Source organism: Mobula birostris, chromosome 4, assembly GCF_030028105.1.
Source record: "Mobula birostris isolate sMobBir1 chromosome 4, sMobBir1.hap1, whole genome shotgun sequence".
Classification (NCBI taxonomy): Eukaryota; Metazoa; Chordata; class Chondrichthyes; order Myliobatiformes; family Myliobatidae; genus Mobula; species Mobula birostris.
Window position 1 is genome coordinate 95231701 of NC_092373.1, and position 27060 is coordinate 95258760.

Below are 27060 nucleotides of genomic sequence, written 5' to 3' on the forward strand. Positions count from 1 at the left end.
TAGCTGAGACGTTTCTGCCAGCCTTGTACGAGAAGGGGGTAGAAAGTGAAAAGAAGGAGTGTAGTGAAACAAGAGGTAGGGAGGGAGCTGAGACAGACTTAGCATTAGCCAGGAAAGAATTTGTGCAGGCACAGGAGCGAGACGAGGGTCTGATGGTTTTGGCAGAGACAGCTCTCTCTGATGCAGAATTAACAAGGGAACCAGTAGGCTATTGTGTGGAGGAGGAAGTGCTAAGGAAGAAAGGGAGACCAAGTACCGTACCCGCAGATGAGGAATGGGGGGGTGGTGCAAAAGAGTTATGGGGATGAGATTTTTAACCTGGCCCACAAGGTACCCCCCCGGTGGACATTTTGCGGTGCTGGAGGAAACAGATGGTGGAATCATGAAAGAAGTTTACCGGCTGCCCAGGAGGGAGGATGTTATTGATCATGGCAGACGCGAACTGAGACAGTCACAGGCTTTTGATATGCTAACAAACCTAGTCGGTGTTAGCGCAGAAATCAATGAAGCTAGGGTCCTCCTGATAAGAGAAAAAAACCATTTTGAAAAGATGAGTATGGTACCGACCAGGTGGGAGAAGGCTATTGTTTTGGCCAGCTCTGCTGATAAGGTCTCTCCCTTAATCCCCAAACAAAGCGACTCTTTAGGAGAAGTAATTAAACGACTCACACACGTGTGTTTGATTATCCCGAGGCGATGCAAAGAACTGGGACCCTGGGTGGTGTTTGTTACGCTAGGCCAGCCTAGTGAGCAATAGCCCTATAGAATGAGTAATTTAGTGACGAAAGGGCTGACGAACACAGAGGTGTGTATTGGCAATGTAATACAGCTGTCTGAAGCCAGCTTGATGGTGAACCTTGAAAAAAATGAGTTCAGCCACACGAAGGTCACTTACCTGGGAATTGTGGTGACACAGTGGCAGATAAAGTGCGGGCTATCTCTGACATCCCAACCCCGACAGACAAGAGGGCCCTCAAAAGGCTCTCGGAGATGGTGGGGTACTGTAGGAAGTTTTGCAATAACTCTGCGGTTACTACCCCTCCCCCTCCTACTAAGCCCTTGTGAGAGAAAACTAAGTCGGAATGGGACGACCCTTGTTATTGTGGTCCAGGACGAAACCCAATGAGAGGTTACATTGATCGCAATTCATCAGTGTTTTTGGCCACTATGAAGTTTGCTAAGTTGGAGCCTGGTCTAAGGGATTATCAATAACACATATAAAAGGAACAGAAAATGTGATGGCTAACTGTCTGTCAGGTGTTGACAACTTCAAATTCGCTGTATTAGCCAAATAGCTGATAAAGATGTGTATTTGTGTGTATCAAATAATGTATTCATGTTTGTAATTTTTACCCCCAGTAAAAATCCTTAAAGGTGGGAGGTGTGACGAGAATACACATAGATTAAGATGTTAGCTGTCCTGTGCTGGCACCAGTGGGATCAGCAGTTGGTCTGCCACCTGTCTTCAGGAGAAGAGAGATAAGGAAAGCAATGGAGCAGCATTTGGAGATGTTAATGAAGGGACGGGAGAGTTTAACGGAAGGAGAGCCGTCAAGATCGCCTCCCCCTTTGAACCCTGAACTGTTTGAAGTGATGGACAGGCAATACCCCAGCAGGGGGATAAAAAGGGACAGGTTTGCTAAGGCAAGACACACACGACACCCCGAGGTAACGAGACCCTGGAAGCGGTGCGTCTCCCACAAGTCGGTGGGAAGTTTTGGACGGCTGGTCGCGGGACCAAGCCATAGACGCACAGGGTGGAAAGGCACGATCGGCGGGAACCTGGTGTGTGTCCGCCCTTGCCTGGGTGCCAGGTTCACCGCAGAGAAACGATCGTATCTGGAAACGGAGGGGTCACGGTCGGTGACCTCAGATGACATCACAAAGGGCTCACCCGAAAGCTGACTGCGAAGAATATCGAAGGTCTGTGTGGAAACCATTTGAATATTCATTCATTTTGCTCTCTCTCTCCTTCCCCCCACTGTCCATCTCCCACAGCAGCGATTACTGCGAACTGAACTGAATTCAATTGAACTGAACTTTGCGTCACTTTGAAACTGGTCATTTACCCCTAGACGACGATAGAGCTTGATTGATCCTGTTATCTTAATTCTGTGTACATGTGTGTTTATCATTGCTGAACTGTTGCATTTATTATCCTTCTGATTAGAGTACTGTGTTGCTTGTTTCTTTAATAAAACTTCCTTAGTTCTAGTAGTCCAGACTCCAACTGAGTGATCCATTTCTGCTGGTTTGGCAACCCAGTTACGGGGTATGTAACACAGCATCAGCACCAATAAAAGCAGATCAACTTGTTGGTTACTTTATTTGATATGTGAATACAACTTGGTCATTCAGTAGTACTGCTCCTAAAAACAATGAAAAACAGAAGCAACGATGGTAAAAGTAGATTAGACACACAATAAACTGCAGATGCTGTAATTTGGAAGCAACAAAAAAAACACACACACACAATAAGCTGCAGATGGTGCAATCTAGAGCAAAAAAAACACAAATTGCTGAAGAACTCTGCAGGCCAGGCAGAGTCCATGAAGACAAGTGGAAAGTTCACATTTTAGGTCAAAACCCTGCATTAGTACTCTGCATTAATTCAAGTTTTTTCTTTGCACTCATTTTGCTTTTATAAATCCTTAATCCATTAGTGATTTAATGTGAACATTCTAGACAATAGGGAAGCATTCTCAAGTGATAGGAGCTTCAAAGTTTTCAAGTCCAAAGCAAATTTATTATCAAAGTATGTACATGTTACCATATAATACCTTGAGATTCATTTTCTTGCAAACATTTACAGGAAAATAAATGTAACAGAATTTACAAAAAAAACTATACAATAACAAAGACCTACAAACAAGTAATGTGTGAAAGATGACAAATTATGCAAATAAATTTAAAAAAGCTGAAAATATGAGTTGTAATGAATCCTTGAAGGTGAACCTATTGGTTGTAAATCAGCTCAAGTGTTGAGCCAAGCAAAGTTATCCATGCCAGTTCAGGAGCCTGAAGGTTATTGTCCCTGAACCTGGTGGAGTGGGAACTCCTGCCCAGTGGTAGTAGCGAGAAGACAGCCTGATTTGGTTGGTGGAGGTCTTTGATGATGGATGCTGCATTCTTGTGGCAGTGCTCCATGTAAGTGTGCTCAGTGATGGGGAGGGCTTTGGCTGTGATGAACTGGGCTGCACCCAGCATCTTCTGTAGTCTTTTCCGTTCCTGAACATAGGTGTGTTCCCACACCAGCATGTGATGCAACTAGTTAGAAGACTCTCCACTGTGCATCTATGGAAGCTTTTTTTTTAAAAAAAAGTTTTTGGTGACATGCTGAATCTATGCAACTTCTAAGAAAGTAGAGGCACTGTCTTTGTGATGGCACAATTGCTGGTCCGAGGACAGATCCTCTGATATGATAATGCCAAGGAATTCAAAATGACAGACCCTCTTTCCACCTCCAATCCTTAATGAGAACTGATTCATGGCCCTCCAGCTTCTTCCCACTGTAGTCAATAATCAGCTCTTTGACTTTGGCGACATTGAGTGAGTGGTTGTTGTTGTGGTGCCACTCCACCAGATTTTCAATCCCCCTCCTATATGCCAATTTGCCACCACTTTTGATTCAGCCAACAACAGCGATGATGTCAGCAAACTTAAATATGCCATTGGAGCTGTCCTTAGCCACACAATCATAGGTATGAAGTGAGTAAAGCGGGGGCTAAGCCCACAGTCTTGAGGTGCATCTGTACTAACGGTGGGTGTGGAGGAAACGTTGTTGGCAATCCTCAAGTACTTGGGTCCTCAAGTGTGGAAATTGAGGATCCAGTTACACCATGAGTATCGTAGCCCGGGTCTTGAATATTAGTGATGAGTTTTGTGGGGATGATAGTGCTCAATGCAGAGATGTATTCAATGAAGAGCATCCTGATGTATATGTTCTTCACTGAGCATTCCATTAAGAGTTTGACAGCCTTGAAAGTAACATTTTTGACAATTCTTTAATCTCAACTTGTCCACCTGTGACAACTCTGTGATGAGTCCAAATCTGAGTTTTAGTGCCAGCAGATGAGGAAGTATAGAGGTGAAAAAACAGAAATGGGCAGAAACTAGGGGCATTTATAAACAATTGATCTATTTCAGTGAACACATGACAAACGTTAGCTCGATAAACAAAAAAATAGCAGCTAACACTCATGAGAAAGAGAAAAAAATGGGTAGAAAATCATCAAAATGTTTCATTAAGTTATTATCAGAAAACTGAAGTTGGAAATCTGAAATTAAAACAAAACTTAGCAGGTCAAGCAGCATCCGTTGAAAGAGATACAGAGTTAATGTTTAAATCCAAGATTCAATTTGCCGTAAGGACTTTGAACTTGACACAGAACGTCAGTTGCCCTTTCAACAGGTGGTGCTTAACCACCTTGTTTAATTGGACAATGCTAGTTTGTCAACGAAACTGATTTCAGAAACAAATTGCAACATACAACCACTGCATTATATGCACATATGGAACCAAGGATGCATCTGCATCCCAATAATTCTGAAGACTAATTCACCTCTTGAAGGAAAATGCTGGAAATACTCATTAGGTCATGCCTAAGCAGAGAAAAAGAGTTACTGACTCAGGTTCAACTTGGAAGCACAGAAAAGAAGCTTGTTAAATTGCAGGAAAGGTCACATGTCTTTGACACAGAAAACCAGGATGATCATGAGAATAAGCTGAAAAGAATGACCAAGCATATTGTTGCCTTCTGGACTAGGTATTTGATTCTACAACTTCATGAAACTTGATTTCTCTGCATCAATTGTTCACCTGTGATGCTACTTTAGCTTGTGGTTCTTTTCTTTCTGTATCTCTGCAAGTGGAGACCATCCCCAGCCTGACTTGCTAGGCATGTCTTCCTCCTCTGCATTTCGCAACTCCTACAATCTTTCCTCTATTTTCACTCCCTAATAGTTGCCATTCACTCACTGATCCAATAACTTAATTTACAATTATCCTCATGGTCACCCAAGTTTTACCCTATCAGGCACAGTCCTCAGCTGTCTCTTTGGGGGTGGTGGGGAGGGAAAAAAAGGCACTTACAGATTGATATCAATGTACTGTCTTTAATGGCTCATGATTGGCTGGAGCCTGCCTTTTACTTGCTCTTACTGTTCCAAATCCATTGCAATGAGATACTGAATTCTGTCTCTGCACCAAAGGCACCTATGAATTTACCAAAGTATCCTTCTGAAAAGAAATTTATGCTGAAATGTAATGCGTTTTGCAGATTAGTTTGTATGCTTCAATGAATTTGCACACACATACCAGGAACCTGGCTCATTCAACAGTAATTATATAATTAAAATGTAAATACACAGCAGCTCAATTATTCTTTGAAGGAAGAGTTTCATTTCAAAGTGTAGGCCATAATTAGAGCATTCAGTACAGGTAGTACTCTACCTGTGTTTTGTGCGCTGATAAATGCCACTTTGTTGGTGCCAGGCTTGATTCTGATAAAGCCACACTCCCTGTGCATTGGCTTCCTGGTTTCAGGATTGAAACCATTAAATCTGTGAAATAAATGAGGAAAATTAGTTTGAAAAAGTTGAAAAGATCAAAACTTGTTTCTAGCAAGTGCAGCTTCCCAAGCTAAAATTGAATTTCTCAGACATTCCCCAAGCAGGGCTATTCAGGTTTAAAAAGAATTATGTCCACTCTCATACAGTTGAACCAGTTATCTTACTAGAGACAAAAAACACACCTGATTCCCATCTCAAAATGAGTAGGGTTTTTTTGCTTATCACTTTTCTTAAGGATGTCATACCTTTGTGATTAATTTGTTTTCTTTCTGTGCTCTTCTTTTATCATGCTCAGCTCAGGAGATACAAGATGCAAAGTTTTACACAACTTTAAGAATGTACGAAATAAGAAATAGGAATAGACAAAACAATCCCAGTGTCTGTCCTGTCATTCTGCAAGGCTCTGGCTGATGTTGTATCTTGACACTTTTCCACCTGATCCCCATATCCTCTGATTCCCTCATCCAAAAACTGTGTCTTGAATACAGTGAATATCTAAAGATTCATAACCTCTGAGAAAGAGACTTCCAAAGATTTCCAAATTTCCTCACCTTACTCCTTATCCTGAGAACATGGTTCTAATTTTCCCCACTAAAGGAAGCCCTTTGGCATTTCTTTGAAATGGTGTACATCTCAATAAGCTTACCACCCCACCTCGCATTCTTCTGAACTCACGAGTTTATTCTCTCTCTACATGGGACAGGACTGTCCCTGTGGAATCAATCCAGTCAATTTACACTCCTAGACCTCAAGGCCAAGCATCTCCCTCTATCCAGGTACATACAATGCTCTAAATGCCCCTACTATCTTGTCATACTGTTATAACTGTGTTGCTCCAAGCTACATGCAATAACGTTCAACACACTAATTGCTTGCTGTATTTGCATGTTTACTTTTGCTGAATCATAAACCAGTATCTATTTGTACATTAATGTTTACTGTTCAAAAGTTGTTTATTATCTGTGCACCCCACAGTCACATTTTCCTAAATCACACTCCTTTGTCTTCAGCTTGCTCATTCATTTAATCTTTACATATCCCTTTGGAGAGACTTCAGACTCACTTCCTCACCTGGCTAATCAGGAATATTCATCTAACTCATTCATACAAATTGTGAAAACGACATCCCCCATCTATATTTGAAAAGATTTTAGTTATAAAGTTCAAAGTAAATTTTATTATCAAGGTACTTATATATCCCCATATACAACCCAACAAGTGTGCGTCATTTGGGTTCACTATCGTGGAACACTGGAACAAGGTTATCACCAGTGTCAGAAGCATACTTTATTTCCTGCTTCCCTTAAACTCACTGGGTTCACCGGACAGTTTATTATAATATTGCGTAACTTGTAAAAAAAAAATCAAGTGAAATAAAAGTGTGTTTAGGTGTTAAAAGTAGTAAGATCCAATTGTGTGGCAGATTGCCAGTTCGGCATTACCAAAGTCCAAAGGGTGCTGGATTATTTCAGTTTTACCGGTATCATTGCTACTCCATTTAAAAACCCCAATCCTTCACATATACACAAGTAATGGCATTAATGCTGTAATCCCTTGATATTGCACCAAATTAATTTCACAGCCTCCAGAAGAACCCCCATCCACACTACTTAATAAAATCCTATTAACACACCTTTCGTTCATTCCGCTAATCAAAGTAGTTGCAAATTCCACATATTAAATATGTGTGGCTAAGCTTCCCATGAGAATTAGTGCTTAAAACAGCACAGCATCTCAAATAAACAGAGGCAAGTTCATCTGCCTGTGTAAAACTAAAGAACGTAGCAACTGCAACAAACATCTTGCATTCTGTAATAAGTACTCCATAAGTAACAGAATCCTTTGGATTAAGCCCTCTTTACTCCGTACTTGCTCACCATCCTCAGGCTCTGAACAATCTTGCTCAGTTGCACAGCAGCAAGAAGCAGCAAGACTGATTGAGGTTTCAATAGGTCAGGGCAAAGACAACCATTTCTACGGCTATGTAAGTGACTGCAGAGTGGAAGGACATCACTGGTCAGCTGCAGAGCATTCTGAAGAGAGCATGGGAACAACTCTAAGTTGTTTGTATTGGCACTAAGAGATGGCAAACGGATGAGATCTTTCTTTGTTCAGGAGCTAGTTTTAAAAACAAGATGGTCATGCTCTGGTACCTCCTGCTGAGCAGTATAGAAAAAGGAAGATATAGAAAATGAATCATTCAGGAGAGAGGATTTAGACCATGAGGATTGGAGACGGTGTCTGAGACAGGTAGAACCTGCATAAATGGGGCAGATTACACCTCAGTAGGATCATAATTAGTTTCCTTGCAGGAAGAATTGCTATTGGACAGCATTTCAGCTAGGAAGGGGGTTGGGAGGAATTCAGGAAGGAGGGAAACTTCATGAAAGTCAGAAAAGCAACAGGCAAAATCAAAAGTTCTGAAAATGTTTAAAGGGACGAAATTCTGATGAATTACCTGCACAGACGGAGGTAGTTGGACAGGATCCAACTGTTATTGCAGAAACTACAGGCCAGAGTGGAGAGTTGAATGTTCAAAAGGTACTTAACATTTAGAAAGGACAAGCAGAAAGTAAAAGGAACTGGAGTAGTGTTATTAACAGAGTATGAAGTCTGGCCATCTTGCTCAGCAGATCATGATTGCTGAAAATGGAGAGATTCAAGGAATACAGCAGGAAAATGGTACTGAGCTAGATCAGCCACAAATTTGATCAATGGGAGTACAAGCTTTCTGATGTTATATTCTAATCTATGAGTATTTGAAACCTTTCTCAGTTTTATTTTTTAAATTTAGAGATACAGTGTGGAACAGGCCTTCCAGACACACCACCGGTAACCTACTGATTTAACCCATAGCCTAACGTTTGATAAACTTGTGTAGTGACTGGTTACGTCACAGCCTGGTACGGAAACACCAATGCTCTCAAACAGAAAATTCTACAAGTTGTGGATATGGTCCAGTCAACCATGGGTAAAGCCCTCCTCACCATTAAGCACACCTACACAGAGCACCGTCACATCCACCATCAAGACCCCCGCCATGTTCTCTTGGTGCTCCCATCAGGAACCTCAGGACTCACACCACCAGGTTCAGGAATAGTTATTACTCCTCAGCCATCAGGTTCTTGAAGCAGAGAGGGGATAACTTCACTCATCCCATCACTGAACTGTTCCCACAACCTGTGAACTCACTTTCAAGGACTCTTCATCTCATGTTTGATATTTATTGTTTATTTATTTATTATTTACTTCTTGTTTGCATTCGCACCGTTTGTTGTCTTTTGCACACTTGTTAAATGAACAGTTCGTGCGGCCTTTCATTGATTCTATTATAGTTATTATTCTACTAATGGATTTATTGAGAATGCCTGCAAGAAAATTAAGATCAGGGTTGTACATAAATGTACATAAGCTTACTTTGAACTTTAATCACTTGCCAATTTAGAGTAACCAATTAACCTACCAACTGATAAATCTTTGGCCTATGGGAGGAAACCAGAGTACCCGGAGGAAACCCACGCACACATGGAAGGAACATACAAACCTGCTTACAGAGGACACTGAAACTCCTAACTCTGACGCCCTGAGCTATAATAGCATCGCGGTAACCGCTACGCTACTGTAGCACCCGATCTTCTGTGCAAAGTATCATCAGCACTCCCCTCGAATCCTGGAAATGAAAGTTTAATAACAAAATCTCCTGCAGTGAATAGCAACTGGGCAGAGCTGACATTATGACTCTGTAAAAGACATTCTGACTTACGAAATATTCAGCATGGGTTGACCAACATGCGTGATTTGGACTTCCTCCATGTACTTGAAAGGTTTGATAGTTGGATAGCAACCTTCTCCAGGAGGGTCAGAAATCCAGGTACCCAACATCCAAGAGAGAGGCTCAATGGCTGGGTTCAAATGAACTACAGGAGGAAAACAAAACAATGAACAAAGTAAGAAGACTTTCCTTTTATGAATTACTGAAGAACAAAATAGAAAAAAAATGTTAATAGGAGCAGGAGGAGTAGGCCATTTGACCTCTTAATTCTGGTTTACTATTCAACATTAACACGGATAATTTTCTATCACACCACCATTTCCTACCTTATCCCCATGTCCATTGATATCACTGTCAATCAATCAGTTTTTAAATCACTCCTTCCACAAGGCAGTGGCGGGACAATCAGTTTTCAGTCACTTGTCCTCCATTGCCTTTTGGAACTAGGGCAGCAAGTTTGTGCTGAGCAAAGTGTACCACGACCATTTATAGTGATGTTGGTTGAGGGGTAGAAAATACCCCCACCCCCCAACTCTAATAGTAATTCCATGATCAGAAAGGGGAGGCATATAGTTGAAGGGAACAGAGGACAGGGTAGACTAGGACTTTATTCATTGGAGAGCAGGAGTGGAGTAACTTTATGGAGCTGTATAAATATTATTGAGTTTCATAGAGGAAGTGAATGTACACAGTCAATTTCTCAGGAAAAGGAAATCAAAAACTAGTGGACATAGATATAAGGTGAGAGGGGAAGGGTTAAAAAGGGGCCCAAGTTACATCTTCATGCAGAGGGTTATACATATGTGGAACAAGCTGCCAAGGAAGTGTTTGGATCAGGGACAATATCAACATTAGAAAGATGAAGGTTTAGAACAGGGGCTCCCAACCTGGGTCCATGGACCTCTTGGTTAATGGTAAGGGTCTATGACATGAGAAAGGTTGGGAACCCCTGGTTTACGGGGAGATGGGTCAAATGCAGACAAATGGGACCATCTTGGTGAACAAATTGGGCTGAAGTGTCTGTTTCCATAACATACAACTCCATGTCTCCAAGGCAAAAACTTGACAAATCATCATAGTTGCATATCAATTCTCTCAAACTTAATCCCATCAAGTATAGCTCCTGGTTGGATCCCATGATTTATTTTCAGTCTGCATATTCTCTTGCCCACCCATATCTCAAACTTCAAATTGGTCAGTAACAACTGGCCATTCTCGGTATATTTCGAACATCAATTTCCTGCTCTTGTCACAATTGCATTTTTGGCCCCTCTTAGATGTTCTTGATGCCAAGGGTACTTTACATTCATGTGCCCTTAAGGAATATCCTGCTTCTATACTTCCCCATATACAAGTATATAATCTGTAACCATGGAACCCATTGGCCTTGATGATTGGATGTTGCATTTTTCACCTAGGCTTTCAAATGCTCTATGTCAATCTCTCCAAAAGGGAATAGAAACACCAAGTTAAACGTGAAGAACTAAAGCTATTTTACTGGGAGAGGATGTCAAAGATGTCATATAACTAACACTTCATAATAGCAAAACTATACTTTAAAATCCACAATCAACTACAGAACTCAAGTTAGGTTGAGCTTACTGACTTCTTTACCACCGTATAATCTGTTTTTTTTCCTTACACTCACATGACTGCTGGATAGCTGCCCTTTTGTTCAGGTAGAGGAGATTCTTCCCTACGGCTGGGTGGATGCCAGTGTTCTAGCTCTTCTGGGAAGATTAATTCAAGTTGCAGTAGTTATACAGCAAGTCAACTGAGTCTCCCAACCATTTTTATGCCGTGGAGCTCTACCATTAACCAAGCGGTCCGTGGTCTCCAGATCGAGAACCCCAGTTGTAGGGGCTCATCTGCCATTAGATTTCTGAACGGTTCATGAACCTATGAGCACTACTTCCACCTCACTGTTGCTGATTTGTACCACCTATTTTGTATTTTTGTAGTAATTTTTTTTATGCCTGGCACAGTACTGCTGCCACAAAGCAACAAACTTCACGACACACACACAGTGGCCACTTTATTATTCACACCTGCTCGTTAATGAGAATATCTAATCAGCCAATCCTGTGGCACCATGTTATTGCATGAGAGCATGCAGATGTGGTCAAGAAGTTCGTTTGTTGTTCAGACCAAACATCAAAACGGGGAAGAAATGTGATCTAAGTGACTTTGGTGAAAGACAGGGTGGTTTGAGTATCTTAGAAACTGCTGATCTCCTGGGATTTTCACGAACAACAGTCTCTAGAGTTTACAGAGAATGGCGTGAGAAACACCAGTGAGTGGCAGTTCTGTAGGTGAAAATACCTTGATGATGAGAGAAGTCAGAGGAGAATGGCCAGACTGGTTCACGCTGACAGGACGGCAACAGTAACTCAAATAACCACATATTACAATAGTAGTGTGCAGAACAGCATCTCTGAATGCACAATATGTTGAACCTTGAAGAGGATGGGATACACAAACAGAAGACCATGACCAGGAGGTACCTAATAAAGTGGACACCGAGTGATTTTATTCTGAGATGTTGCTATATCTAGAGTACACAAATATGTCTTGCCCCTACTTCCTCAGAAGGCTAGAAGTTCAGAATATCCTCAATTACCCCCACTAATTATCTCAGATGCACCATAAAGAGCAACCAGATGCATCACTGCTTGATATGGCAACTGCTGTGTCCAAGAACACAAGGATCCGCTGTGGTCAGTAGTGGTAAAGTTGCTTTCTTTAGCCTCAGAACAAATTTGTGACTTAGTTTAGTTCACCCCCTTGCTTACTGCAGGTGCTGAAATATTCCATATTTTACCATGCATTGGGTGTGTAGAAATCCTCCCTTGTTTTTAATAAACCCAGCAAGGTTGGTGAAAGTAGCCTCAAGGTTGTGATTATCTAGTAGCTTAAAGGCAAAACATCTCCATTTATCCCCAAGCATACAAGGTAACTTCCTTGCAACAATCAATATATTAATAGGCCTGTCCAGCTGTCAAATATACCAAACATCTCTAATGCAGAACAATGGCTTCTAAGAAAAAGAATGTTGTCTTGAAGAGCTTTCATTCTTCTGATTTGATATGCAGCCAAAAAAAAACTTTTCCCATGTAGGCTGATGCAAATTTGTGCTCATAACCAAAAGATGGCCTTTAGATATCCTTCCTCCAGATTGGACTGCTGGCATCTTTTGACAGTCTTTCTAAGTGACCTTCAGTGAAGTGTTCAAGGAAATAGAGACAGTCACCATAATCACCAGTCTTGCTTTCAATACTGTTCTTGAAAGCCCTCATAAGTGAATGATACTACAATGGATCACAACTGAAGATTTTAAATCCCACTTTTAGACAGAGATGCAATGAGTTGCTACACCACTAAGCTTGCTATTTTATTTTGTGTCCTAATGGCCTCCTGCATATTATTTAGACTTTAATCGTCTGAAACACGTGTTTCCATACTGTAAATTAATGTCCTCAGAAGCACCTTTTGCTATTACATATGACATGGGTTCAGTAAGCCTCCCTAGTGCAGGCTGAGAGTGAACACCCTGAACTACCCCCTGGGTCCAAACTCGTAGTTCATAGACATTTGAAGAACAAATGAATCCACACTGACATTGAGTATGTTGGATTTTCTCTGTGCCATGTCAACACAGGAACTCGCACCATAGGACTGTCCTGCTGGAGCATATTTAACACACATAGCCCTTAGCACTTTAACTATGGCCAGTTCTTCCTGCAACTTAAGCTGCTCCATCCTTCTCCATAGCTGTTCTTCCATCTGCTCGTCTTGCTCTTCCAACGCACGTTTGTCTTTCAATAATTGTTGTTGTGCGAATAATGCAGCTAAATGAGCCTCTCTTTTAATGAATTTAGGGGAGGTATCAAATGCACAGGACACTCTGCTAGCAATAGAACTTGCTGCATGCACATTAGATGCTCTGCCTTTAGGCTGCATGTCATCCTGAAAATCACTTTTATACCTAGCCACAGCATGCCCTGTGGCTTTATTTTTCATTTCCTCTAGCAATTTGCCCTTCAATATCCCATATTTGTTTCAACCATTGTTCAGCCTCTGCTGTGATTGTACTAATAAGCGTATCAATATTTGCAAAGCTTTCAGTTTGTTTATCTTGCTCTGAGATTGGCATTAAAGACAACAGCAAGTAATGTTGCTTAGCACCATCTTCACAAAGATTTTTCAAATCATCCAAATGAGATTACACTAGCTGTAAAAGACTTCTAATTAATGGTATTAAATATTTAAGCTTAAAACTATTATAGTCCTTTCAAATGCTGTCAATTCTAGTCGCCAAAGTTTTCCCGGTAAGTTTAATTTCTCTTTTAGTATTTACTTCAAGGTCACTGTTTCCAGCTTGACTCATGTTTTTTTTAAGTGCACGAACCAGAGAAAACAACGGCATTCACTTCAAATGTCAGCACTCGAAGTATTTCAGGATTTCAACAGAACCAAGCTCCGAACTCTTAGGCAAACACCAAAGATAGAGCTTACGGTCCGTGATGACCATTCCAAACAATGTTTCAAGCCCAAACACACCGCACGAAGCAACAAACGGTAATTACTTGCCACAAGCATCTAACGACACATCTTCGCTGATGTTCGCTTCAAATAACTGTCGAAATCTTTTGTTGACAGAATGTAGCAACTATTCTAACAAACCAATGCCGCTGCTGGTGGTTCCCATGGGCTGTTATCCTTGTATAACACAACCTCCGATCAATCTAGTAATGATGTTCCACAAAGTCGAAGAAATGTATTTGATACTTTATTAGCAACCAGCAAAACAAATAATCTTGAAATAATTCAATTAAGCACAATGAAGTGCAAATTAAGCGGTCACCAAAAGATATGACCCTTTTCGGTCCTCAACTCCAAACTAAACTGCCCAGAATAAAAAACAAATATGTAACTTATTCCCTTTGCTTTTACGACTTCCCCCTACTCACAAGACTAGTTACCATAACATACATAATAAACACACAACACAGAATACAATGCAGATAGAAAACTGATGCATGGCTCATACAGGATGTACTTAAAGTGGAGGTTGATAGGTTCTTGGTTAGTCAGGGCATGAAAATTACGGGGAGAAGGCAGGAGAGGGAAATGGAACAGCCATGATGAAATGGCAGAGTAGACTCAATGGGCCGGGTGGCCTAATTCTGCTCCTATGTCTTATATCACACAAATGTGAAAATTATCTTCTATAAATGGTGGGGATGTCTAGACAGGATCCCCACTGTCACACCAATTTGTAATTTCTGCATTGGTGCAGAGTCTTCCAGGTATTTTCCACATACATTGACCTCCATCAAAAAAAAAAATCAGACCCTCCTTCTCTCCTCCCCCCATTACTGATTTTAATTGCCCACCATTCACATCTGAATGGGGCAGAAATGCAGAGCTTTGACCTGATCTGTGGGTAATTGCCTTGGATGTTTCTCTTGTGATTGCAAGACCCTGTTGGACATTGATAACGTAAGACACTGCAGGCCGCTTCCCTTGTTTGGTGGTGACACAGGTGGCATGGGTGTTGCATAGCCTTGGCTGTAGTGAGCTCTAGACCTCAAGCCACGGGCTTGCCTGCTGCAGCAGTCCAGGTGAAGAGACACCAAAGTGTAGCGTGGCATCCATGCTCGGTTGGGGGCTGGCCTCTCCCATTGGTGCTGCCCTCTAGTGTTTGATCAGTGGAATAACAGGCTGGATCACCAGGAAATGTACCATCAATTTGTGTAACATGTCTCTCAGGATCTCTGACAATACACGTTTTTTTTTGTATAATTTCTTTTTGCTTGCTATTTTGAATGTGCTGTGTATGTTTTGCACCAGCTCCAGAGGAATGCTGTTTTGTTCCATTGTTGTATCCATGTATGGCTGAATAATAATTACACTTGATTCAAATCACATAGTTTGTTAAAGCATGCTGCTTCCATTGAATAGCATACATGCAATCCTGCTTTGTAGCTTCACATATCGATTTGTCACATTTAGGTATACCTAGTGCTGCTGTAGTTTGCTCCTCTACACACCTTAAAACAGTTTTGGTATCTTCATTCGTTTGTAACATCATGGCCTACACTTTAGGGAAATGCCACTGCTATTGATTTCCAGAGCTTACTTGATATATTATCCCCACAGTTGTCATTAAGGCAACATTCCTACCAATGGTGACAAACACATTCCCTTGCAGAAACAATCCCCAAGCTCTCTAGGCATGCATTTCCCTCAACTCACACGTAAAACAACAAGATTACTTTTTACTGTAATTATGAGCCAATGCACTGTAATGCAAAACCAAGTACAAGAAAACAGCATCTGCTTGCCCAAGGATACAGAGAGAAGACTGGAAAAGTCATTCATTCCTTTGGTAAGACAGCACTGGGAGAGTTGTCCTAGAAACCAATCAAGCAGCACAAGTACTGGTTCATTATTCAATGGGCATAGATTCCTTTGCATTGACCTGGGATCTCAGGGTGATGCAAATGAAGTCGCAAGCTTCCAGACTAACAGGACCCTGGGTTGTACCTGGTAAAATCTCAGTTTTATTGAAAAAGAGCTCAGAACCAATAGGGGAAATTGTCTTTTTGGTGGCAGCGTTCTATAATTTACTGATACATGCATTCTTTTGAAGTTACAACAGGTCTTTCCATTACACATTTGTATTTGTTCTCTACTGCCAGGCTCACCCCACCAGGTTTCTCAAATAAAAAAAATCTGACCTTTCAATTCCCAGGAAACTGTCAATTCCAGATCTCTCTCAACAAGTGCTACCTGACCAAAGCATTTCAAGCATTTTTTTCTGTTTCAGAATTCTAGCATCTGCAGTGTTTTGACAAAGTATGTTAAGACAAAACTACATACTTGCAGAAAACACATGTAATGAAGTCAATTCAGACTATTGCCAAATGCCCAAATTGAACAAGATGCCATAGTCATAGAAATTGGCAATTTTTATAAATTATCATTCAATTTAGATTTTTAGAATAAACAATCCAACTACATTTTACATAAAGACAATGGGATAATCACCAGGTAACCTGGTCTGGTACTGCAGGATAAATTCTGGCTAATTTACTGGGAATCAATGTTTTATTGTTGGAAGTAGTAACCAAGGATTTTTTAATGTCCAGGAGCAGAGTTCAGGGTTCATCCTTTCTGAGACACAGTATCCCACAGGCCCCTCAATTTTTGCTTGCACCACTGAGCAAGGAAAAGTATACACCCTATCCTCGTTATATGCGGGGGATACGTTCCTCAAAGTTGACACATAATGTGAAATTGCATAATGTGAACAATTACTTAATGGAGAAAATAGGGATGCGTTCTAGAGGGCTTCCTAAATATGTTTTATCTGTAATTTATTCACATTTTCATACCAATACAACACAAAAGCAGTACCACAAGACAACATTTGTATTATATTTCATCAATTTAAGGTAATATTCAATGTAATAAATGATAGAAAGTTATCATCCGAGGGTGTACAGTACTCACCAACAGTGGCAGGTGTGTTCACTCCGGGAGATGAGTGGTTGTTGTGGTGTCGGGCAGCTTTACATAGATAAGGTGGATGGTTGTGGTCGTCAGGATCATATCAAGCACAGCAAGGGGTGAAGGAAGACTCACAGAACACTTAGAACTGCCGGCAGCAGAAGGTGTTACCGATTTGAATAAAGTGGTGAGGGTTGTTTGCTTGGCAGCATTTTGTTTTAAATTTGCTTGTAGGGAAGAAGGGAACGACTGAAATACTGACTCCGTTCTAAACTTGGGTCCATGCCCATCGCCATTTGTGCCAAGTGTTCCGACTTCCACCATTCCCTCACCGTTGGTAAACTCCCGGGATTTTCAAAATGGTCTGTTGCTTGCAGCATCTGAGAGATAGTTCACCATAAAAAAATACGCACGCCTTGAATGTGGATTACACCTTGGTCGAGTGGTTGAATCAGCGATGTTGTGTTAAGCAGCAGGAAACGCACTATATTAGGATGAATGCAGTCCAAACGTTTAGGATGGGCTGGTGCACTGTCAAGCAACAAAAGAACTTTAAAGGCAAGATTCTGTTCCCTGCAGTAGTGTCCCAGAGCTGTTACCTTCAGTTGATGCCGCGCTGTTTATAATTTCCAACTTTTTTTCAAGTGTTAAAGCAGTTTTCTGCCGCTCGGCTGACGACCCAGGACATGACATCAGACGCTTAGGAGGCATAGTTAAATATTTCAAGTGCAAAATCACTGCACCGTAGGTAAAACCAACAGAAGTTTAAGATCGCGCATCCATACCTTGCCAAAACCAATGTGAGACTGGCGGGAGTGAGACTGTGAGGCGCGTGCACCTGACTTGTATTGGCGGGAAAGCGGTGCTCCTCGCATAACTGTGAGTTTTGGATGTATATAATGAGACGTCGGTAGAAATAGGTTCCTCGCATAACTGTGAATCTGCATTGTCTGAAGACGCATATAATGAGGATAGGGTGTATTGTTTAATCATTTAATCTAGTGATTCCAAACCCGGGGTCCACAGACCCCTTGGTTAATAGTAAAGCTCCATGGCATCAAAAAGGTTGGGAACACCTGATTTAATCTATGCCAGCATTGAGAGGGCAATTCTTGGTCAGACAGATCCTTCCTGCACAGCCAGAGCCTTATTCCCATTGCATGCTGCTCCTGAATGGCTGTGGTGTTGATCAGATGCTGGTCCACCTTCTCTTGTTCTGTGCATTTGCCAAGAGGGATTCAAAGGATTGTTACTGAAGTTTGTCCTGGCCAGCTGCACAGTGGGAGGTATTGGAGGACTCTGATCTGTGGGCTGTTTACAGCAGTGCACATCAAGACAAACATCAACTGTTGCTGAAAGGTCATCAACTCAGTGAAAGATGTACTTTGGTCTGCCCCAAACCTGTTGAGTCTTCCAGTGCAAAGAGAGGCCTGCAAACAAATGCTGCTGAATGCCACATTTCAGAGTGCAGGAATAATGACATTCGGTGCACCCACTACATTGGCTCAGTGGGGAAGGACCACCGCTCAGGGTCATGCTGATACTGGGCACCAAGGGCTGGGTTATGTAACAGTCTCCCAAATGCCTCACAGCTGCACTAAGGAGGCAATCTGAGTGACATAACAATTGAAGCAAAGGACAGACATGTCCAGACTGTACAGATTGATAAAGTATATTTTTGAAATTAAAAGTATTTATGGCATACGTTGCACCAGTAGATTTTGATCTAATCACAAACAGTTCATTTTCTCATGGGAGCAGTCTGAAATGTATAACCAACAGCAATAACAGGAGACTGAGAAATTATCTCTGCAATAGCAATGTTTAGTCAAGTTTAAAAACACAAACACGAGGAAATCTACAGATGCTGGAATTTCAAGCAACACACATCAAAGTTGCTGGTGAACACAGCAGGCCAGGCAGTGTCTCTAGGAAGAGGTACAGCTGCGACCCTTCGTCAGGACTAACTGAAGGAAGAGCAAGTAAGAGATTTGAAAATGAGAGGGTCGACTGTACCCCTTCCTAGAGACACTGCCTGGCCTGCTGCGTTCACCAGCAACTTTTATGTGTGTTGTTTAGTCAAGTTAATGCTTTCAGAAATTTCTTTAAAAATCTGAAACGTCATACAATGCATGTCATATGACACATTACACAACAAAGTAATCCAAATTTTTGTCTACACAGGAACTGCCACTTTGGCATCTTACTATTGCCCCCTACAGTGTACTTTCACAGCTGCACCGTTAATCAGATTAGGCTCTCAAGGTTAACAACAGAGAGAAGTGGTTGTCTGCAGATACAGGTAGCCCACCAAAGTGCAAATGCACTCTTGACCTTGTGGCATTAACATTCCTAGCCAGGGTCTGCATCTTGAAGGACCTTTGTTGTGATTCCAACATTTACCCTTCTACTTACTGCCTGATTGGCAGCAAGTTTAAAAAAGTGGCTGAATTAAACATGGGCGAGGAAATAACCAGCAGAGGTGAGCAGAGCAAAGACAAATCAGTTAATAGGGGAGAGAGGTGAACAGGAGTGAGCAGAGAGGCATACACAAAGAAAAAGATTTGCATTTATGTCATATCCCTTGAGAAATATTTCAAAGGGCCTTACAGACATTAAGGGTCTTTTTGAAGTAATGTCACTGTGTAGCCGAGTAAACACACCAACTGAACTTTACACAAAGACAATGGGATAATTATTTGGTAACCCATTCTGGTATGCAGGATAACTTCTGGCCAGTTTTCCAGGAAGAAATGCTTTGTTGTTGGAAACAGTAATGCATGATCTTTTATGCCCAAGAGATTAGTGTTGAGGCTTCATCTTCTCTAAAACACAGCATCTCTGACAACACAAGGGCTCCTCAGTGTTGCTCAAATCTTAATTGTGATGTAATTCACCATTCACTTTTGTCAAAGATAATTAATAAGTTAGAGATCATGCTAGATGTACAAGTAAAACGTGTCCTGACCATGACTAAACTGAACCTAAACCAAAGGGCTTTAATTTTTCGATTCCAGAACTGATGCTATCATCTATAATCAGGTCAGATAGATGGACTCTAGATAAAGTGCTAAGACCTAATGTTTTATTTGCAATGAGCCAGTGTATCACGATCTCACCCAAGCTCAGGAGCTCACCACGAATAAAACTATAAGACATAGGAGCAGAATTAGGCCATTCAGCCCATCAAGTCTGCTCTGCTATTCCATCATGGCTGATCCCAGATCCCACTCAACTCCATACACCTGCTTGCTTGCCATATCCTTTGATCAGGAAACTATCAACTTCTGCCTTAAATATACGTACGGACTTGGCCTCCACTGCAGTCTGTGGCAGATATTCAGTACTCCCTGGCTAAAAAATTCCTCCTTACCTCTGTTCTAAAAGGTCACCCTTCAACTTTGAGGTTGTGCCTTCTAGTTCTGGATACCCCCACCATAGGAAACATCCTCTCCACATCCATGCTATCTAGTTCTTTTCAACATTTGGTAGGTTTCAAGCTTCTCCGTGGATTGTCACCTTGTCATGGTGGAGAAGCTTGTGTGGTCCTGTGATCCCGAGAGCGATGCTGTCTGGAGCCATGCTCCTGGTTGGGTCACCCATGGCGGTAAGGTCGAGGGTGAGGTTCCTGACAAAGAACAATCCAACTAAGATCTCAACGGTGGAACAGGCGGATGAAATTACTTCGAACTCAACGGCTGTGAAGGCGGATGAAGGCTGCAACAAATCCATCAGCTCCAATCGTCGTGGTTTCCATGCCATTGGAATCAGTTTGTTGATTTGTGAAGTATCGTGTGCTTCTTGGAGTGCAACATCAAGTACACGTTAAACAAATACACGCACAGGTGTCTTCACTCTGTGGGCCACTTCTTCAGAACGAAGACCATCATCCTCGACCTCGAGGGATAGCCATGACGAGGTTTCAATGAGATCCCCATGCATTCTTCTAAATTCCAGTGAGTACAGGCCCAAAGCTGCCAAATGCTCCTCATATATTAACCCCTTTATTCCCTGAATCATCCTTATGAACCTCCCCTAACTCTCTCCTATGACAACCACATCCTTTCTGAGATACGGGACCCAAAACTGTTTACAGTACTCCAAGTGCAGCCTGACTAGTGTCTTATACAGCCTCAGCATTATTTCCTTGCTTTTACATTCTATTCACCTTTAAATAAATGCCAACATTGCATATGCCTTCTTTAACACAGACTCAATCTGTAAATTAACCTTCTGGAAGTCTTGAACGAAGACTTCTAAGTCCCTCTGCACCTCTGATGTTTGAATCTTCTCCCCATTTAAATAATAGTCCACACTATTGTTCCTTTAACCAAAATGCATTATCGTATATTTGCCAACACTATATTCCACCTGCCACTTTTTGCCCATTCTTCCAATTTGTCTGTCCTGCTGCAATTGCATTGCTTCCTCAGCACTGTCTACCCCTCCACTCATCTTTGTATCATCTGCAAATTTTGCCATAAAGCCATCAATTCCACTATCCAAATTATTGACAAACAATGTGAAAAGCAGTGGTCCCAATACTGACCCCTGAGGAACACCACTGATCACCAGCAGCCTACCAGAAAAGGCCCCATTCATTCTCAATCACTGCCTCCTGCCTGTCAGCCATTCCTCCATCCATGCCAGTATCTTTCCTGTAAAGCCATTGGATTTTATCTTGTTAAGCAGCCCCTCATATGTGGCATCTTATCAAATGCCTTCTGAAAATCCTAGTAAATGACATCCACTGCCTCTCCTTTGTCCACCCTGCTTGTTACTTACTTGAAGAACTCAACAGATTTGTCAGGCAAGATTTCCCTTTACAGAAACCATGCTGACTTTGACTTATTTTATCATTAGTCTCCAAGTACCCTGAAACCTCATCCTTAATAATAGATTTCAACACTTTCCCAACCACTGAGGTTAAGCTAACTGGCCTATAATTTCCTTTCTTTTGCCTTCCTCCCTTCTTAAAGGGGCTCCACAGGGGACTGTCTTGTCTCCCTTTCTCTTCACCATTTACACCTCGGACTTCAACTACTGCACAGAGTCTTGTCATCTTCAGAAGTCTTCAGATGACTCTGCCATAGTTGGATGCATCAGCAAGGGAGATGAGACCAAGTACAGGGCTACGGTAGGAAACTTTGTCACATGGTGTGAGCAGAATTATCTGCAGCTTAATGTGAAAAAGACTAAGGAGCTGTTGGTAGACCTGAAGAGAGCTAAGGTACAGGTGACCCCTGTTTCCATCCAGGGGGTCAGTGTGGACATGGTGGAGGATTACACATACCTGGGGATACGAATTGACAATAAACTGGACTGGTCAAAGAACACTGAGGCTGTCTACAAGAAGGGTCAGAGCCGTCTCTATTTCCTGAGGAGACTGAGGTCCTTTAACATCTGCCGGACGATGCTGAGGATGTTCTACAACTCTGTGGTGGCCAGTGCAATCATGTTTGCTGTTGTGTGCTGGGGCAGCAGGCTGAGGGTAGCAGACACCAACAGAATCAACAAACTCATTCGTTAGGCCAGTGATGTTGTGGGGATGGAACTGGACTCTCTGACGGTGGTGTCTGAAAAGAGGATGCTGTCCAAGTTGCATGCCATCTTGGACAATGTCTCCCATCCACTACATAATGTACTGGTTGGGCACAGGAGTACATTCAGCCAGAGACTCATTCCACCAAGATCCAACACAGAGCGTCACAGGAAGTCACTCCTGCCTGTGGCCATCAAACTTTACAACTCCTCCCTTGGAGGGTCAGACACCCTGAGCCAATAGGCTGGTCCTGGACTTACTTCCTGGCATAATTTACATATTACTATTTATGGTTTTATTACTATTTAATTATGTATGGTGCAACTGTAACGAAAACCAATTTCCCCCGGGATCAATAAAGTATGACTATGACTATAAAGAGTAGAGTGACATTTGCAATCTTCCAGTCCTCCTGGACCATGCCAGAATTAAGCGATTCTTGAAAGATCACAACCAATGCATCCATTATCTCTTCAGCAACCTCTCTCAGGGCTCTGGCATGTAGTCCATCCAGCCCAGGTGACTTATACAGCTTAAGACCTTTGAGTATGCCTAGTAATTTTTCCTTTGTAATAGCAATGACACTCACTCCTGCTCCCTGACAGTCAAGGACCTCTGGCACAATGCTTGTGTCTTCTATGGTAAAGACCCATCAAGGTCATCTGCCATTTCTTTGTCCCCCATTACTACCTCACCAGCATCATTTTCCAGTGGTCCACCATCGACTCTCATCTCCCTTTTACTCTTTATATAACTGAAAAAAAAATTTAGTATCCTGCTTTATATTATTGGCTAGTTTGCCCTCATATTTCATCTTTTCTTATAGTTTTTTAGTTGCCTTTTGTTGGATTTTAAAAGCTTCCCAATCATCCAACTTCCCACTCACTTTTGCTACTTCATATGCCCTTTCCTTGGCAGTCCTAACTTCCCTTGTCAGCCACAGTTGCCTACCCCTGCCATCTGAGAACAGCTTCTGTGGGACACGTCCATCCTGTGCGTTGTGAACTATTCCCAGAAACTTCAGCCACCTCTGTTCTACCATCATCCCCACCAGTATCCTCCTCCAATCCACCTGGACAAGCTCCTCTCTCATGCCTCTGTAATTCCCTTTATTCCGTTGCGATACTGATACATGTGACTTATGCTTCTCCCTCTCAAATTACAGTATGAATTTAATCATATTATAATCACTGCCTAAGGGTCCCTTTACATTAAATTCCTTAATAAGACCATCCTAATAAGGTTATGAAGAAAGGGAAACTAGTAAAATTTTTCACTTTCCATCTAATAACACGATAAAAAAAACAAGCACAAAAACACAGCGTCAGCAAACCTAGTTTAAGTTGGTACCCATAATTAAGGAACTCACTAATTTTAATTATTTTTCAGACTCAAATGGTCGGAACATGAAATCAATGTATTTACTCAGACAAAGAGGAGGAGGGTGAAATAAAACATGCAACTTTCAATGGCTTTATAGATCCTTAGATTTTATAATTGTACGTATACTGAACTATTATAGCAGCTAAGACAATTTTCATTCACACTTACGCAAGGTGCAAAATGAAAATACAATTATGTTTTCAATACTAAAGACAGGAACTGCAGAAATACATTCAGTGACCACTTTATTGGGTACCTCCTATACCTAATGAATCTGTAATGCACCTGGACCTGACCATCTAATAATGCCATTCTCATGCCCATAAATGTAAAATACATGTAATTGATGTCACCTCTGTGACAAGAATACACATAGATTAAGATGTTAGCTGGCCTGTGCTGGCACCAGTGGGATCAGCAGTTGGTCTGCCACCTGTCTTCAGGAGAAAAAGAGATAAGGAAAGCAATGGAGCAGCATTTGGAGATGTTAATGAAGGGACGGGAGAGTTTAACGGAAGGAGAGCTGTCAAGATCGGCTCCCCCTTTGAACCCTGAACTGTTTGAAGTGATGGACAGGCGATACCCCAGCAGGGGGATAAAAAGGGACAGGTTCGCTAAGGCAAGACACACATGACACTCCGAGGTAACGAGACCCTGGAAGCGGTGCGTCTCCCACAAGTCGCTGGGAAGTTTTGTACGGCTGGTCGTGGGACAAGCCATAGACGCACAGGGTGGAAAGGCATGATCGGCGGGAACCTGGTGTGTGTCCACCCTTGCCTGGGTGCCAGGTTCACCACAGAGAAACGATCGTATCTGGAAACGGAGGGGTCACGGTCGGTGACCTCAGATGACATCACAAAGGGCTCGCCCGAAAGCTGACTGCAAAGGTCTGTGTGGAAGCCGTTTGAATATTCATTCGTTTTGCTCTCTCTCTCCTTCCCCCCACACTGTCCATCTCCCACAGCAGCGATTACTGCGAACTGAACTGAACTAAATTGAACTGAACTTTGCGTCACTTTGAAACTGGTCATTTACCCCTAGACAACGACAGAGCTTGATTGACCCTGTTATCTTAATTCTGTGTACATGTGTGTTTATCATTGCTGAACTGTTGCATTTATTATCCTTTTGATTAGAGTACTGTGTTGCTTGCTTCTTTAATAAAACTTTCTTAGTTCTAGTAATCCAGACTCCAACTGAGTGATCCATTTCTGCTGGTTTGGCAACCCAGTTACAGGGTACGTAACACCTCCAACAATGTTATACTCCCAGCTGAATCTCAGCCACTCAACCAGGAAGCATGGTAGTAGAGCTGGTCTGCAGATGAAACAAGTAGTGCTGTTTCCAAGTCCCTCCTTGCCAGCATACTCCTGGCAAACATCCAGGCTACTTAAGTAAAATGGATGAATTTAAAGCTAGTCTTGCCTATAAAAAAGGATTGGGTTCATTCCCTCATTCCGCACAATCTGTTTTTACTCCCCATTTTAAAAGGGTTGCTGGGCATGGGTGAGAGAGCACAAGTCCAGGTATTTTTAGCATTTTTAAGGGGTACAGGGGTTTTTTATAGAATATGACGAATAAACAGGAATAGGATACTAGGATGGTCAAAGATGGGAGGGTGAAGTGTAGGTGTGTGTGTGTGTGTGGATTTAGAATGTATGTCTAGTGCACATTCTGGAGCAGAGGGTGGCGGTAATGCACCATTCAGCTGGATGCCAACCGCCGTAAAACAAGATACAGACAGACAGACAGCCCACGCAACCCCTGACATCCACAACTCCTCCTCCCCTCTGTGATCACATTCTCTATCCGCAACCATAACCTAATTCTACCCAGTCTCCCTGCACTCGGCCCCATCCGCCGTTTAACCCACTCCTCACTCAGCACCCCCTGCCCCGCGGCTCAGGGGCGATTTGCCCACAGGCCCCGAGAAAAAGGTGGGCGACATCCGGCCCTTGAACACTGAGACCGCGGGAAACCTATGAGAAAAGTAGCAGAATAAATCCGAAAGCGGGGGAACCAAGTCACCGGCCTATTTGTCTGTTTACCTGCTTCTGCCACGTTGTCAGCCATGTCCGCCGAGCCGTGGCAACACCTGTCGGCATCGATCTGCCCGTCCCAGTCCCGGTCTCGATCCTCCGCGCTGCTCCCTGCCCTTCCCCACCTTCAGGAACACGAATTCACCACCCTCACGATGCAGCGCAGGGCTGTCTCTGTATCTTGTTTTACGGCGGTTGGCAGCGCAGGGCTGCAAGAGCTCCACCACTTTGTAACGGAGCGGGAGAGCGTCAATGAATCTCATTTGCAGCGAACAGCTGAATGTAATAGGTGCGAGAGAACTAGCAACACGCACAAAATGCTGGAGGAACTCAGCAGGTCAGGCTGAGGCGTGGAGGGTAATAAATAGTTAACATTTCGGGCCGAGAGTTTTCAGCTGGACTGGATTTCCAGTGTCTATACAGAACCTCTTGTGTTATGACAGCACAATACACATCTGTATAATAGTTTTATTTCGTTCCTTTCAGCAGTAAACGTGCACCTCCAACTGGAGGCACACAGTGTATCTAAATCTTCAATCAAATGATGTGGTGGTAGCAAAAATCTCAAGTAACAAAACAGAGTTGATAAATGATACAATGCTAAAAAGTCTTCTGGAATCCCAGCTGTTACCTTGAAGCTCCAGTGATCTGGGTTCGATCGTACCTCTAGAGCCGCTTGCGTGAAATTTGGACGTTTCCAACACCAACCCATCACCACTCCAATTTCTTCCCGCATCCCAAAGGGCTTCATGTTTATAAAGTACCCCCAGTGTGAGTGGTAGAATCTGGGGGAGTTGGTGAGAATATAGATAGAACAAAATGGACTAAGTGTAAATGTGTGCTTGATGGTCACTTCAGGCTGAGAGGGTGCTTCTATACTATGATACAAAGCCTTGGGAAGTTCTTTGCATTCTAGTCTGAACTCAAATACATGGTAATTACAGTGTCAAAACTGAATCAGCTCTTTTGGCTCATCTTGGCCTCCCTGATATACCATTCGATACAGGCCAAGGGCTACTTTGTGTTGCTGGACCAGAAATCTAAACACAAAGGTACTTTTCATCATCGTGACTTGGTGCTGAAATAAATAAGGTACAATCTGCCAGAGTGTACATTCTTTCAAGCTTGGGCAAGTCATTAATCCCAAGAACTCAGATTGCAGGTCAAAGTGATCCACAGGCATAATCACAAATTCAAGTTACCTGTCCAGAGTATCGGAACATTAAGCAGGTAGATGA

At 42.3% G+C, this 27060-nt stretch overlaps 1 protein-coding gene across 2 annotated transcripts in view; it reads right to left on the bottom strand.

The window, feature by feature from the left end:
* thap4 (THAP domain containing 4) overlaps nt 1-26168 on the bottom strand; it is a 56895-nt gene extending 30727 nt beyond the window's left edge. The window contains exons 1-3 of one of the 2 annotated variants that reach the window (XM_072255811.1): nt 25832-26160; nt 9335-9488; nt 5453-5562 (exon numbers count right to left, since the gene is read on the bottom strand). In XM_072255811.1, the coding sequence (XP_072111912.1) occupies nt 5453-5562; nt 9335-9488; nt 25832-25856 (289 nt within the window). In that variant the 5' untranslated portion in view covers nt 25857-26160. Of the gene's footprint in view, nt 1-5452; nt 5563-9334; nt 9489-25831 lie in introns of both variants that reach the window. The other variant, XM_072255812.1, reaches the window with a different exon arrangement.
* Between the last annotated feature and the right edge of the window lie 892 nt (nt 26169-27060).